The sequence below is a fragment of the Poromitra crassiceps genome (genome assembly GCF_964638095.1).
Source record: "Poromitra crassiceps genome assembly, chromosome: 12".
NCBI lineage: Eukaryota > Metazoa > Chordata > Actinopteri > Beryciformes > Melamphaidae > Poromitra > Poromitra crassiceps.
The window spans coordinates 40320997-40334481 of NC_139632.1; the positions used below are offsets into that span (position 1 = coordinate 40320997).

The 13485-nt window shown below is 42.9% G+C and overlaps 1 protein-coding gene across 1 annotated transcript; it reads right to left on the reverse strand.

The window, feature by feature from the left end:
• Positions 1–2016: 2016 nt before the first annotated feature.
• rad23ab (RAD23 homolog A, nucleotide excision repair protein b) lies at positions 2017–11439 on the reverse strand. Its single transcript, XM_083647393.1, has 10 exons — positions 11313–11439; positions 10104–10185; positions 9158–9237; positions 7360–7769; positions 7029–7075; positions 6613–6740; positions 4705–4882; positions 4021–4187; positions 2566–2760; positions 2017–2476 (listed from the first exon to the last, which is right to left on the reverse strand). Exons 1-10 carry the CDS (start codon positions 11379–11381, stop codon positions 2363–2365), a joined length of 1470 nt encoding a protein of 489 aa, XP_083503519.1. The 5' UTR covers positions 11382–11439; the 3' UTR covers positions 2017–2362.
• Positions 11440–13485: the final 2046 nt, after the last annotated feature.

Genomic DNA, 13485 nt, shown 5'->3' on the forward strand with positions numbered 1-13485 from the left:
CCAAATATTTGATGCCTGCATCCAGGCCCTTCAGTGACATGACTGAACATCACTTTCACTCAGTCCGGTTTGTAAAAGCCATTTATTTTACACAGTGCTGAAACAAGAGTTTTTCACAACTATTCAGCAAAACTTCAAGTGGTGCATTTAAGGCTATAAGTCCTCCTTTTCTTTTTACAAATCCAAAAAAATGGAAACAAACATTAATAAACTAAGAACAAAACAACACCACGCTGATGGTTTTATCGTTCCTATCCCACTGCCATGCTATAAATAACCCTTTAAAACAAACGCATGCAACCAACAACCCCTCACAGATAAAGAACAGCATTTTGTCACAATAAAGTGCCTCTTTTTCCAAACGCAAAGTTTGTATAACACATTTACAGTATAATACAACATCTCCAGTCATCTCCAGATGAAAAATAATAAAGAACTAAAAAGGAGAAAAAGCAAAGCACATGCTGAAAATTGATGATGATTATTTTTTGGCTTCTAGCACTTCTTGGAATTCCCTTCAATCCACTTTCAAAACAAACACTAGGATATGATTACCTATAAACCAAACTCCAATGAATATGATCATCAATTCTATGACACTCATTATGCATTAAGTAAAATACCTAGTAATAGATCAAACACTACATTGAAAAACTATTGCGTTATTTGTCAAATGAAACTTGTTCAACCATAACTTAGGCATGGAGGAGCAATGGCTCAAATTCTTGCAGTATTAAGATGCATAGAAGATCTGATCATTCATAAACTCAACAGAAAGATTGTCTGAATGTAACAGGTGGACTATGTTGGATCATTTTAGCTAAAGAAATTATGAAAGAAAGAAAATCCAAATCATCATGAAAACCTTGCTATATGGTACTTTATAATAACATTGCAAATTTCTTCATCTGCGAAACACCAAAACAAAAGAAAACTCCAAAGTGCAAGATAATGACAATTCAAACTCACTGTTGCATTTTGGTGTGCCCACTTCTCCAGCAAAATACTAAACCATAACATGAATCATATTATCTAGGAAACATACCCTCAATCTGGCTTCCCACCCGCAGACACAGCCAATCGTGCCTGTATGGACACCCGACCAAGCCGGAGGTAACACGGGGATGCGAACCTGCGGCCCTCGTGTTGGTAGTCAGGGAATCTACCGCCACACTACCCGGACGCCCGGTCCTGTGGTATTTTGACCATTCATTTCCAGCATACAGATTTGGGCATAATGTGGTTATACGCATTTAGTCCATCCTTGAGGTGAAAAAAAGAAGAACATATTTTAAAAGATTATTCCGTTATCGACTGAATGTGTGCAACCCCACAATCGCACCTGTATGCTGAATGAAAAGAAACACTACTGGAAACAGGTATTTAGTCTCATAAGGTCTGTAGGTTTGGGACATCGTTTTTCTAAGCACATAAGAGAAGTCAAAGAAAAGAGTTAAGGGTGGTTTCACACTCGGGACCCGGGAGCGGAACCGAGCACACTTGTCCCCAAATTGACCCCAGGTGTGATTCCTTTCATGAGTTTGAACGTTGCGTTCCGTGCCCGGGTGCGGAAGAAATCATGTAATGTGAAAGCTGACCAGTGGGGGAGCAATCGTACTCGGGCACGGAACGGAACGAAAGCAATCGTTCCCAATGTGAAAGCACCCTAATAATTGAACTACTAATGTCATGGTCAGGCCTGAACTTGAATATAAATCAATGCGAGCTCGAGTTTCATTAAATAAATAGTCAACAGTTTGCATCAGCCTTTTTTCCGCACTTCTGTAGTGGCTTAGAAAGTAGTTGCCAGAGGGAATTTTGAACACCGATGGGACGCTTAAATACGTGTGTGTGTGTGTGTGTGTGTGTATATATATATATATATATATATGTATGCGTGTGTGTGTGTGTGTGTGTGTGTGTGTATATATATATATATATATTACATACACACACACATGTACAGTATAGCAAACATTTCTTGTAGGTAGGCAACGTAAGAGCATGCAGGAAAAACCTTGTTGGATTTGGAAGGCGATGCAAATTGTTGCCTTTTTTCTCCGGGTAAAAGCAAAAATGAACTCGTGGCGTTTTGATCACTTGGCAGGAGCGGCAGCAACGAGATAGCAGCAGTGAGGCGCAGCGCGGCGTGAGCTCCCAGGATGACCGTCACAGCAGAATGGAGAGCAGGCAGCACAGATAACTTAACAGCGTATCATTGTCATCATCACCATCGTTGTCATCGGTTTGCCCAAAACTTCCTCTCTCTTCGTCTCTTCTCGTTCCAGCGGACCTTGTGTAACACGGTCATACGTTCTGTGGCCCTCTTGGGAACGCGGCGGTGTGTGGTGTGAGCGGACGTTCACTCGTCGTCCCACGTCTGCTGCAGCAGGAAGTTGGCCGCGAGGTTCTCGTTCTTCTCGCAGGCAAAGTAGGCTTGAATGACCAGGCCTTCGGGGAAGCCCAGTGCTTTTAACTGGAACACAGGAGGACACACAGGTTCAGCTTAGAGGCAAACTTACTTAATGGCTGCTCTGTAATGTCAATGTTAATAATGGTAGCTACCCTCTCAATGGCCTCCTTCTCCTGCGGGGTGACCTGGATGTAGTTGGTGTGTGGTGACCCCTGGCCCTGGCCCTGGCCCTGGCCTTGGCCCTGGCCCTGGCCCTGGGCCTCTGCCTCGGCCTCCTCCCCTCCCGTGTCTCCAGGACGTGGTTCGTTCAACATCTGGACAAAGCGCTCCTGGTGCTGCGTGATTTGCTGCATAATAAATATCAATATCAATACAACAGTAACCCAAATGAGGAGGTCCTAAGCTCCTCGCAAACAATGTTAGAGAACAGCTGATTATATTCCTGAATTTACAACTCCGCCATCTCAACCGTGACATGGAGACATGGTTAATTTCTCTTGTTTTTTTTAGCTGGAGACTGATCATTTAATCAATGTTTTTTAGTAGAGGCTATGTGAATTGACCTTATTCACATTGAGGCCATTTTGAACACTCGGGGTGGAAACCTCTGCCCAGAAGATTGGCAAATGGATATAAAACTGGTATTACTTCAACATGTATGTGAGGACTTCAGATAGACATTGATCAAAGTAGGATATCAGATTAGGATTAGGATGAAAAATAAATCACCTGAGCTCTGTGAGTCCTAGTATAGACCCATTAGTCTAATTAATGTGGATAGTATAGATTTAGGCCTGGTCTGATTGCTATTGATTGTTCACAATGTCTCCTCTCACTGATGTCGTCACTCTCTGATGACATGGAGACATCACTGATGACATCACTCTGGTATGACTGACGTCGTCTGTGATTGTCTTCATTGCTGTTCGTGATGTCATCAGTGATTTATATGACCTTATTATTGTATATGACAGCATCTGTGATTTAAGACATCTTTTGTGATATGTGACATGGCTATAGTGGGGCCCCACTAAAGTGTGTGAGCCACGGTGATGGGAAGATGGGAAAAAATAGTTATCTTTGCAATTATCATATCGATTTCCACCATATTGTACCGTGTCAGGTTTTCTTGTGTGTTTATTTAAAAACAATTATATTATTTCTTTCTTTTCTTTTCTGTCTCATTGTTTCATATAAAATCAAATCAAACTTGAGATAGGGACTTCATGCTGACACATGTATGTATGTATTTATCTATGTACGTACAGTATCTATCCTGATGTACCTAAATAAATATATCTATGGAAAAAAGGAGCAATCTCAGGAACAACAACCACAACGACAGCTTGAATTTAGGGAAATTAGTTAGTTACCTAGGCTAAGAGTCTAGCATTGGTTCATTATCGCTAGCTACCAGTGTCTAGCCACTAGACTCTGAACCAAATATATTAAAATGTGAACTAATTATGTTTTTTAGTGTGAATCAGTGTGAAATGATATCTGAAATGATAAATGTTTGTATGATGCATCTTGTTTCACAACACCAGCACAGAAGTGCCTTGCTCTTGGGGTGGATTTTGACCATCGTCAGGTTGCTAGCTTGGTACCTGCAGTAGCTGTGGGTTGTCCCGGCCCAGCTGCTGCAGCAGGGCTGGTAGGAGAGCTGGGTTCTGCTGGATGATCTGTCTCATCTGCTGGAACTGAGGCTGGTTCCTCAGGAACTCCAGAGGGTTCCCACCGGCAGAGGAAGGCTGGCTGGCAGACACTGTCCCTGCTGGGGAAGGGAAGAAATGCAGGGTTACTCCAGAGCACCAGGGTTCCAGGTTGGTTCCATTTGGGGGGGGGGGGGGGGCAGTCATAATGACTGCCCCTCCATAATGAAATGGGGAGGGGACTATGGATCAGAAAAGTCCATTCATTCATTTGTCGGTTACATGTTATATCGCAGACTCTCGGGATTTTGAAGAAATTTGGGGGAACGATGCATCTGATCGCTCTGTTCCCATTATTTTGTTTGACACTGTCACATACAGTATACTATCTCTGTTTGTTTGTTTGCTCATTCATTCATTCATCTCTATCCATCACACACAATATCTCAAACAGGCAGACAAGTCAAATGACAATAGAATGTGTGTGTGCTAATTCTTTCCCACACAAAAGTCATAACTCTGTCTGTGTGTGTGTGTGTGTGTGTGTGTGTGTGTGTGTGTGTGTGTGTGTGTGTGTGTGTGTGTGTGTGTGTGCGTGTGTGTGTGTGTGCGTGCGTGCGTGCGTGTGCGTGTTCTTACTGGTGGAGGCTGCTGGGGTCTGCTGTGGTTGGAGTGTAGACGGGGCGGGAGCTAGGGTGGGGTCTGGGGCAGGTGTGGGGGCGGGAGCGGGGGCTGGGGTAGGGGCGGGGGTATTGGACGCGATGCTCTGTGTGATCAGCTCCTGAGGGGGCAGGTCAGCGGGCTCTGCTGGAATACCCTGCAACACACAAGCATTCACTACAGTCACTGAGAGAGAGAGAGAGGCACTGGACAAAGCACACCTGCAGCGGATATGAAGAAGAACAGAAAGCATGCACCCGTTACCCATTTACCGTAAATTCCGCACTATAAGGCGCACCGGAGTATAAGCCGCACCTGCAAAATTGCCTGTTTGTTACATATATAAGCCGCACCGGACTATAAGCCGCAGGTGTTTTAATATTTTTTTTTTTTTTTTTTTTATTGTGTTTTAATGTTTAATTACCATATGTAAGGGTTCATGCACAGAGGGGATTGTCGGGAAAGAGATGGCTGTTTGAGGAAGCTCCCATTTATTAACATTTCAACAAAACAACATAACACAACACCACCTGTGTTTTTTTTTACAGTGCACACAGTGTCCGTGGTGTGGTGAAAAGAGGGCAAGAGAGGAAATTAAAACAGAAGTGGATTTATAGTTAGAAAGAGTGCTAAAAAAGAGATTTTTTTTTTTTTTTTTTTTTTTAAATCCATAGATAAGCCGCACCGTTATATAAGCCGCAGGGGCCAAAAAAGGCCAAAAAACGGGGAAAAAGCCGCGGCTTATAGTCCGGAATTTACGGTAACTCATATTGACTGAGTTTGTATCTTGTGTGTTGTTTGAGGGAAACAATAATGCAAATCAGATATCGGCCCGTCAGTGTCGTCCACAGTTTGCTTGATTATATATTTACTCTAGAATTGATCAAAACTGGATTGGTAAAGTGGAAGTAGCCACGGATATGATTATTAGTAATATGTTGTAGCAGTAGATTCAATCCAAATACATCAGTATCTAGTAGGGATGAGCGAGTACACCATTAGCTGTATCCGTTTAACCAACTAAAGTATCTGTATCTGTACACGGAGGGGCGTCGCTTAAATCAAATTGGGCGGAGTTCAGACTGAAAATGGGTGTGGCTTAAGTTTTGTTTGTTTGTGGTTGTTGTTGGCAATTCGGCGTGCTGCTGAAATGCCACCGAAACATTCAAAGTATGGCTGAAGTACTCTTATTTGTATCTGTATCACTTTAAGGATACTGTTATTGTCATTTTTTTAACGATGCCCGGCCCTAATTATGAGTACGGATATTGACACATTGCACTCGGATGATACTCGTACTCGTAAAAAGTACATTATCTGTACCGGATACTCGTTTCATCTGAGTACTCGGCTCGTCCCTAGCCTGGTAAAACCGTACAGATCACGCGTACTCACATTCTGTTTGGTTCTGCGGATCAGTCGGGCCTCCGAGCCGCCCGATTTCAGTGGGCGGAACTTTGACCGACGACTCCTTCAAATCCACTCCAGATCCACTCAGAAGAACAGCGAAGAACAGCTTTCCCCCCCCGAAAAACTCCACTGGTGTATACTCTTGTTCTTGTTTAATTGTTGTTATGAGTCTATTTCTGCAATAACTATACTTGCTGTGTTTACTCTACTAACGTTAAGGTTACCGCTCGTTGCTTCGGGAGCCGCCAATACTGGTGAACTACGAGGCAGGTCCCTGATTGGTCCCTGCACGTTGTAGTTTCTGGAGCAGGTCCCTGATTGGTCCCTGCACGTTGTAGTTTCAGGAAATGGAATGTGGGTCAGGCTGGAGGCCAGACTGATCCACAGAACCAAACAGAACGTGATCAGGTTGGTTTACCCGGCTATCAGTATCAGTCTTCAGAAATCCATATGGGTCAACCTGTGGTGCAGACTCACCATGAGCAGATACTCCACCGCTCGGTCTGGGTTGTTGTAACTGGCTCTCAGCGCGGCGATCACCTGCTCCCGCTCGTAACCCATAGACATGATCTCTGACACTAGGTTCTCATACGCCGGCCCGGTCACTGAGGGGGGAGGAGACACACAGGAAACAGATGGGAGGGAGGGGCCAATGTAGGCGGCGGGAAGGGGACACACAACACACCACAGGAGGATGAGAACAAGAGGTGGGCAGCATGACAGAGAGAGCGAGAGAGAGAAGGAACACGGGAAGGAAGGAGTGGGAAGAGAAAAATACGGGCGATATGAATAGAAGGGATGACAGAAGGTGCATGGAGTGAGGAAGCATAGTAGAGTATAATCAGTAGGCTGGACGGTCATGACAGAAGAAGGGTGAATTACAGATTTATTACCCAGGATCGACGCTGCTTCCTCAAGGAGACCCAGTTCGTCCACAAGGCTTTGAGAGAAACGAACAAATAAAAGATGAATAAAAAAAAGACCAACAAAAAACAACGTTCTACATAAGCTATTATGGTAAACATTAGTTGTAATAGTGCAAATAAATTATACACTAACAAGTAACTGATATTAAGGGCTACACTGCCATGGATGGAGGTCTTATGTGTTTTATGACTTTTGGGACGTAAATGCGTTTTTTTTTCTTTTTTTACACGATTTTTATACAACGCTTCAAAAGTCATAAAAGTGCATGGAACTATAGCCAGTGTCCTTTCCCCTTACCTGGAAGCGGAGGTGCGGAGCGGTGGGGTGGTGGAGGGCTGATCCTGGTGCTCTTCCCTGGGCTTCTCCTCGGGCTGGGCAGCAGGGGCAGCGGGGCAGTCTGCTGGGACCGTCTGAGCAGCTTCTGGAGCAGGGGCTGTGTTGACGTCCGGAGGGGCGTTTGCCTCCAGAGAGACCGACGGGACATTTTGTGGGGCAGGGGCTTCAGAGGGAGGCACTGGCTGTGTGGCGTCGGGGGCCGGGGTGGGGGTGGCTGCAGGCACTGTGTGCGTGCTGCTGGGTGTGGAGGAGGGCACTTGTGTGGAGGCAGGGACAGGGGCCGCCGCTGAGGCTGAAGACGGGGCTGGGGTTGGGGCAGGCTGGGGGGTCGGCTGAGGGGCTGCTGCTTGTGGAGGAGCGGCTGGTTTAGGCTGTAAAGAAAGACAAATGTTTGCTGCTGCAGGTGACAACAATGACAATAAAGGCCTTTGGTCCAGGTGACATAATGCATAGTGGAGGTGCTTGGGCCAACAATGGCTATGAACGGCTGTTTGAGTTTTAAGTTTGAGTTTTTAATGTTTAACTCATATGTCTCAACACTGGACATGGTTCATTTTTGCAAGGGTTTTGATTGGAAATTGATCATTTTGTCACTGCTGCGTCTGATAATTTCATCATTGATTATATGTGTTCTGATCCATTTTTGTGTTTATATATCAGCTTTTTAGCTAGCTAACCATATTATCTGTAGCCTGGTTAAAACCATCCTGATACCTCGGCATGATCTCACGTTCCGTTTCACTCTACGTATCAGTCTGGACTCAAATCCGTCCACAGTTATTTCAGTGGGCGGGAGTACTTGCCTTGACAGACAACTCCTTCAGCCAATCAGCGTAGCCAAATCCAATCCAAATCCACTAGGAAGAATGTCACATCTTTTCCACCGAGAAACTCTGTTGCTGCACACGCATATTCTTGTTCTTGTTTAATTGTTATTATTGAGTATATTTCTGTAATAACTGCAGTTATGGCTGTGTTTCCTATACTAACGTTAACGTTACCGCTCATGCTTTGGGTCCCTGATTGGCCCGTGGACGTGATCAGGATGGCTTACCAGGCTATATTATTATCTGCTCCACATACTTGTTGATAGCTGCACAATAGCTAACTTTATGTAGCTACTAGTAACAAATGTTATTAGTGGTCAGTAGTTGCATGTTTAGCATTAACATTAGTGGCTTTGCTAAATTAGCCTGTTGGCTAACAAACCAAAACCCAACAGTTTGTTCAGGTTAACTCAGCTGACACTTATCAAGCTACCGTGTTTGGAGGAGTTAGAGGCTAGCAGCACTAAATACAGTTGACTGTGTTACATATATGAATCTAAACAAATCTACCTTATCAGGCCATTCATTTGGTATAATGAATGGACCTAGTACACCCAATGCTATCAATTTAGGAATTCTCTGTTTCTAGCCTGGTTGTTATTTAACCATAATTTGTGCACAGCAAGTTCTCCACTGGACCTCCATGATGGCACCAGACATGGTTGCTAGGTAGATTTGTGACGCGACCGCAAAGCCCCTCCATTACAGCAGAGCAGTCAGGGGATGGCAACCTCCCACGTTTCTGTCCGTGCCTAAGTCCCTCTCAGTCAAGGCCACCGTGCCTTCAGTTCTGCTCACCAAGCACATCTTGGTGGACAGACGGTCAGAAAAGCACACGCGGACACATCAAACACAATTTGCACAGTATAGCTGAAGTCAGTGTTGTCGTCCGATTGAAACGAAAAACAAGGCGATTGTGAAGCGACACTTACCTTTGTAACCATGACCACTACAAAGTTCTTCTCGTCAATTTTGTACTCTCCCAGGGCGGTGTCATCGTTCAGGATTTTGCCTGGTGCATCAAAACAGAAACAGCACGTGAGAGCACATTTTTCACCTCATTTTTAGACATGGTGGTAAAGTAAGTAAGCCAAAAATACTGGAGAGAAACAAAAATAGGCAGGACAGGCAAATGTAATTATGAGACACCCGAGGTACAGAGTGAATTACACTAAGTGGCGTTTTGCAGTGTTCACTTTTTTTAAGTACTTTTAGAAATCAGTAGTTTTACTAGCCTGGGTAAACCCAGCTTCCACGTGACCTGATAGCAGCACATACAGGTCACGTGGAGGCTGGGTTTACCCAGGCTATAGTTTTACCTCTGAATGTGAATATATACATATAGAAGTATAAGTATATAGTTGTGTTGGTTTAATTTTTGGTTATAAAACTGGTAGAATGACTATTTTACAATCATTCCGAAATTTGCCTTACAATTCATACAAACGTCACATTTAAAATACAAGGATTTTAGCTGACACCCCTATCAAGAGCAACTTGAATATAGCCCAACAGTAGAATACACTTCAACTCTTTCACCGACACAACAAGCAAGAAATAGTAATAAAGAGGTCAAGGGTCACTGGGTGAGAGCCACATCACCTTGATAAAACATGTCACAAATACTCCTGTGAGGTGTTGGGAGGTCATACCATCTAAAAACAAACCATCAAATCTAATCTCCAAACCTTGGACTAATAATAACCTAGTATTCACATTACATGTTCTTCAGTATATTTCTGATGAGCTACTCTTTGACTTGATTCATTCCCCAGATGAGTATCCTCTCTGCTACTTGGGTGAAAGCGCTTTAACTTATAATATAATAAAATATAGCAGCCTTTCTTATTTCTGTGCCTCTGGCAAAGTCATTCTTACCTGCATAGATGAGTTTTTGCCCCGCGGCTGGAAACAAATCTTTGCCTCTCTCTTCCTCTATTTTCTCCTTCAGGGCTTTCACCTGACAAACATCAACAGATGAATCAGCCGTTATCACTATCTGACTTGTGAATTGATTCAGTCACCCAACATGACTCACATTTATTCATAGAAACTGTTGTCATGTTTGCTGTGTAATAGACAACATAGAGCAAACAATAAAGGGAGGCATACTTGACTATTATTAAATGGTATTATGAACGCTACTAAAATTTCAATAGACGCAATTGTGATTGCTCTAATTTTGTCTCTGCTGAAGGACATTTGACCACAAGCAGGGGTGTAGTGGTAAATACAACTGTATAAAGGATGACCACTAGTTGGTGTTTATAAGGGAAACAGTCACCATTACAATTTTTTTTTACTAATTTTCTGTTTTTCCTTTAAGATCCTATCCTCATATTCCTACAGCAGTTTGATGCAACTTACTATGATGTTGTGTACTGTGAATTTATGTCACTACAGTAGCAATGGATGGTGTGATCACATGATGCACCTCACAGAATATAATTTCAGCACAATAATGTAATGCACTTCCTTATATGGTAAGAAAGAAAAGTCCAGAAGGCCCCCTCCTCTTCTCTAGCAAAGGTTTACAAGGGAGTCTCCCCATTACTAACTGAAGGGGTTTGAAATATTGCATCGTCATTCATGCTGAGAGTGTGTAAAGAAGTCAAAAGTGTCAAGTTAGCCTGAATAAAACAAGCCGCTTCCTATTTCCACTACCTTCAAAATAAAACTCTCGTCGATTGCGAAACAAATAAGCAAGAACAAGGCGAATATAAAGTATGCATGAGAAAATCGGGCTTTGTGAAAGCATACTTCACCAAAATCGCCTTTCCAACGCGTATACGCGTCTCACCCCCTCCCCCCAACAGTGACAATATTGCGCTTTTATTCTGAAGGCGAAATCGCCCAATTCTGGTGTTATCCTAGCTAACTCGAGGCAGTGGTACCAAGAAGAGCCACAAAACCGCTATTTCATATTTTTTCTTCTTCATATTTTTGTCACAGTGTTCTTCTTTTCAAAGCAAATATAGAGTTAAGATCTCCCTTGACGAGGCCCTGTGTTAGCAGCGTGTAATAAAGCCAGTCCAAAACCGGTGTGGCCTGAGCGTGTTTACTTCAGCCCCGTTAACTTCTACTCACCGTCAGTTCTGCTTCTATTTCTATTTTAAACGTCTGCTGTTGGAGCGTCTTCAGTGTTATCGTCAGCATGTTTCCAAGCGTTGTCAGTGACTGTCAGGACCGAAAAGCAGCAATTTGTTGCGTGTATAACTGCTATATTCCCCCAGCAGGTCTATCTGTCTAGTTCTGTCTGTGTGTGACTCAGCTGTCTCCCTGGCCTCACGCACGCGCCATCTACTGCTGGAAACAGACAAAGAGTATTGGAAGGCGAGAGACGAAGGCGGCTGCTTTATTTTGTTTTGTTTTACAACAGCGCCATTTTGGCCTGAAAACGCCTCCTTGAGCCAATGGGGCAACAGCACGAAACCGTGACGACCAATCAGAGGCGGAGTAGGGCGGGTCTTGTCTCTTCCTTGAGAGAGCCTGGTGACGCGAGGTAAATGTGGGCCTGGGTGATACTGCAGTTCTTATCATAAGTTCTTGACGGAGCAGACCAACACACTGCTGCCTTCATGCTCTATCGGAAAGATTACAACTACCTTTAAAGCGTGTAAATGACCCAAGAAACGGCGTCGGGGAGTAGTTTCACGACATGTAATTAAACTACATTTTGCTTGGTGGCAGTGCAGCTTAATTTAAATATGGATATATTTTTTTTTTCATTTTTAGGAGCAGTTATAGAAAAATAATGAATTATTCTAACAAATATTTTGACTGTAAAAGATGGAGCTTTTCAGCAAATTTCTCCTCTTCCTTCTACCACTGTCTATAACTGTACCACATATTATTGAAAGTGATGAGATGTGTTCCAGCAGACAAGTTCAAATTATGTTGTCTGAATTTGTATAGAATTATTTAATTTATTGAAGCTGAAACTGACAATAGAAATCAAACTCATGCTCTTACCAAGTTTTTATCCTATTAAAACCATATTGAAAAGTCTTAGATATTTAGTTTTCTTTACGATATTAAATTGATACTGTACTGTATTTGTTTTGACTTGATCTACATTTAGACTTGACATTATGGAGTATTAGGTAATGTGCATTGGGACTTGACTTGAGACTGAGTTGGTCAAGTTTACTTGGTCACACATCCGCTCTCTTCTTATTATATCTCTTGTTTTATGTATCCTGTAATGCATTTTGTAAATGTTTAGATGTGTGCTAAACAAATTAAAGATTGACCATTATTACCCCTACAATGTCTCTCTCATACAAAGACACACAGCTCCAACATTGAGAGAAAAGCTTCATTTTATTCACTGAAACTCAAACAGTGTGTGCCATGGGGACAGTCGCTTGTTTAGAGCAACAAGAAGAAAATGAGGATTGTGAATCACAGTTTGTCTGATACAGTCTCTCTCACACACAAACAAACACACACACTCTCTCTCTCTCTCACATACACACACACTCACACAGAGTTTGATGAAGTACATAGGCCTATGCCAAAATCAGAGAGCTTTGGGTACGGACGTGAGAATGATTGAATAAATTATGATGGGATAAATTACAAAAAGGGGACAGGTACTGCATATAAAATCTTGCAGGGAAAAATAAAAAGTGCAAGGAGTCGGATGTAAATTGACCCTCGATGGGTTGGAAAATCCCCAAACAGGCAACGTGGGGAATAGAAATTAGACGTGAGGAGGAGTGCAGATGAGACAGAACAGCTGAAGAAGAAAAAATAAAGAAGAAGCACAACTTTATGATGCACACTTACAACAGGACCGACCACATTCTGTAAATCACATTAAATTATAAAATTCTCTCTGGGGGGGCGGACACGCACACAAAAAAAGAAAAATGTAAACTCTTCTCTAACTTGGAAAAATTAAAAAATGGGAATCGGGGGAGAGAGAAAAAAAAACGCAAACCAAACCTGCCCCTACCTTCCAATAGGGATGCACAATGATATCGCCATGTCGTCGCCATCGACTGATAAAGGCTTACAAATGAAATATCGGCATCAGCCGAAAAACAAACAATTCTGCCGATATGACAGGCCGATAAAATGATGCTTTCATTTATGCCCAAATGCTCGATGCTTGAAGTAGTTTGAAGTAGTTAAAGTTGTTTTCTTATTTTGCCCAGTGAATGTGTACATTTGAAAGAAAACGATTTATGTCTGCATCTGCCAGTGGGCCATCACAATAAGAGTAGGCGTACAAAATTTGACAATTCCACTACAG

Excerpts from the sequence above, each read along its gene's own strand:
- rad23ab (XM_083647393.1), bottom strand. The coding sequence starts at position 11,381 with ATGCTGACGATAACACTGAAGACGCTCCAACAGCAGACGTTTAAAATA. Across the intron at positions 7,076-7,359 it reads CTCCGCACCTCCGCTTCCAG|CCTTGTGGACGAACTGGGTC; the intron begins GTAAGGGGAAAG and ends TTTCTCTCAAAG. Across the intron at positions 2,761-4,020 it reads ACAACCCACAGCTACTGCAG|CAAATCACGCAGCACCAGGA; the intron begins GTACCAAGCTAG and ends TTTATTATGCAG.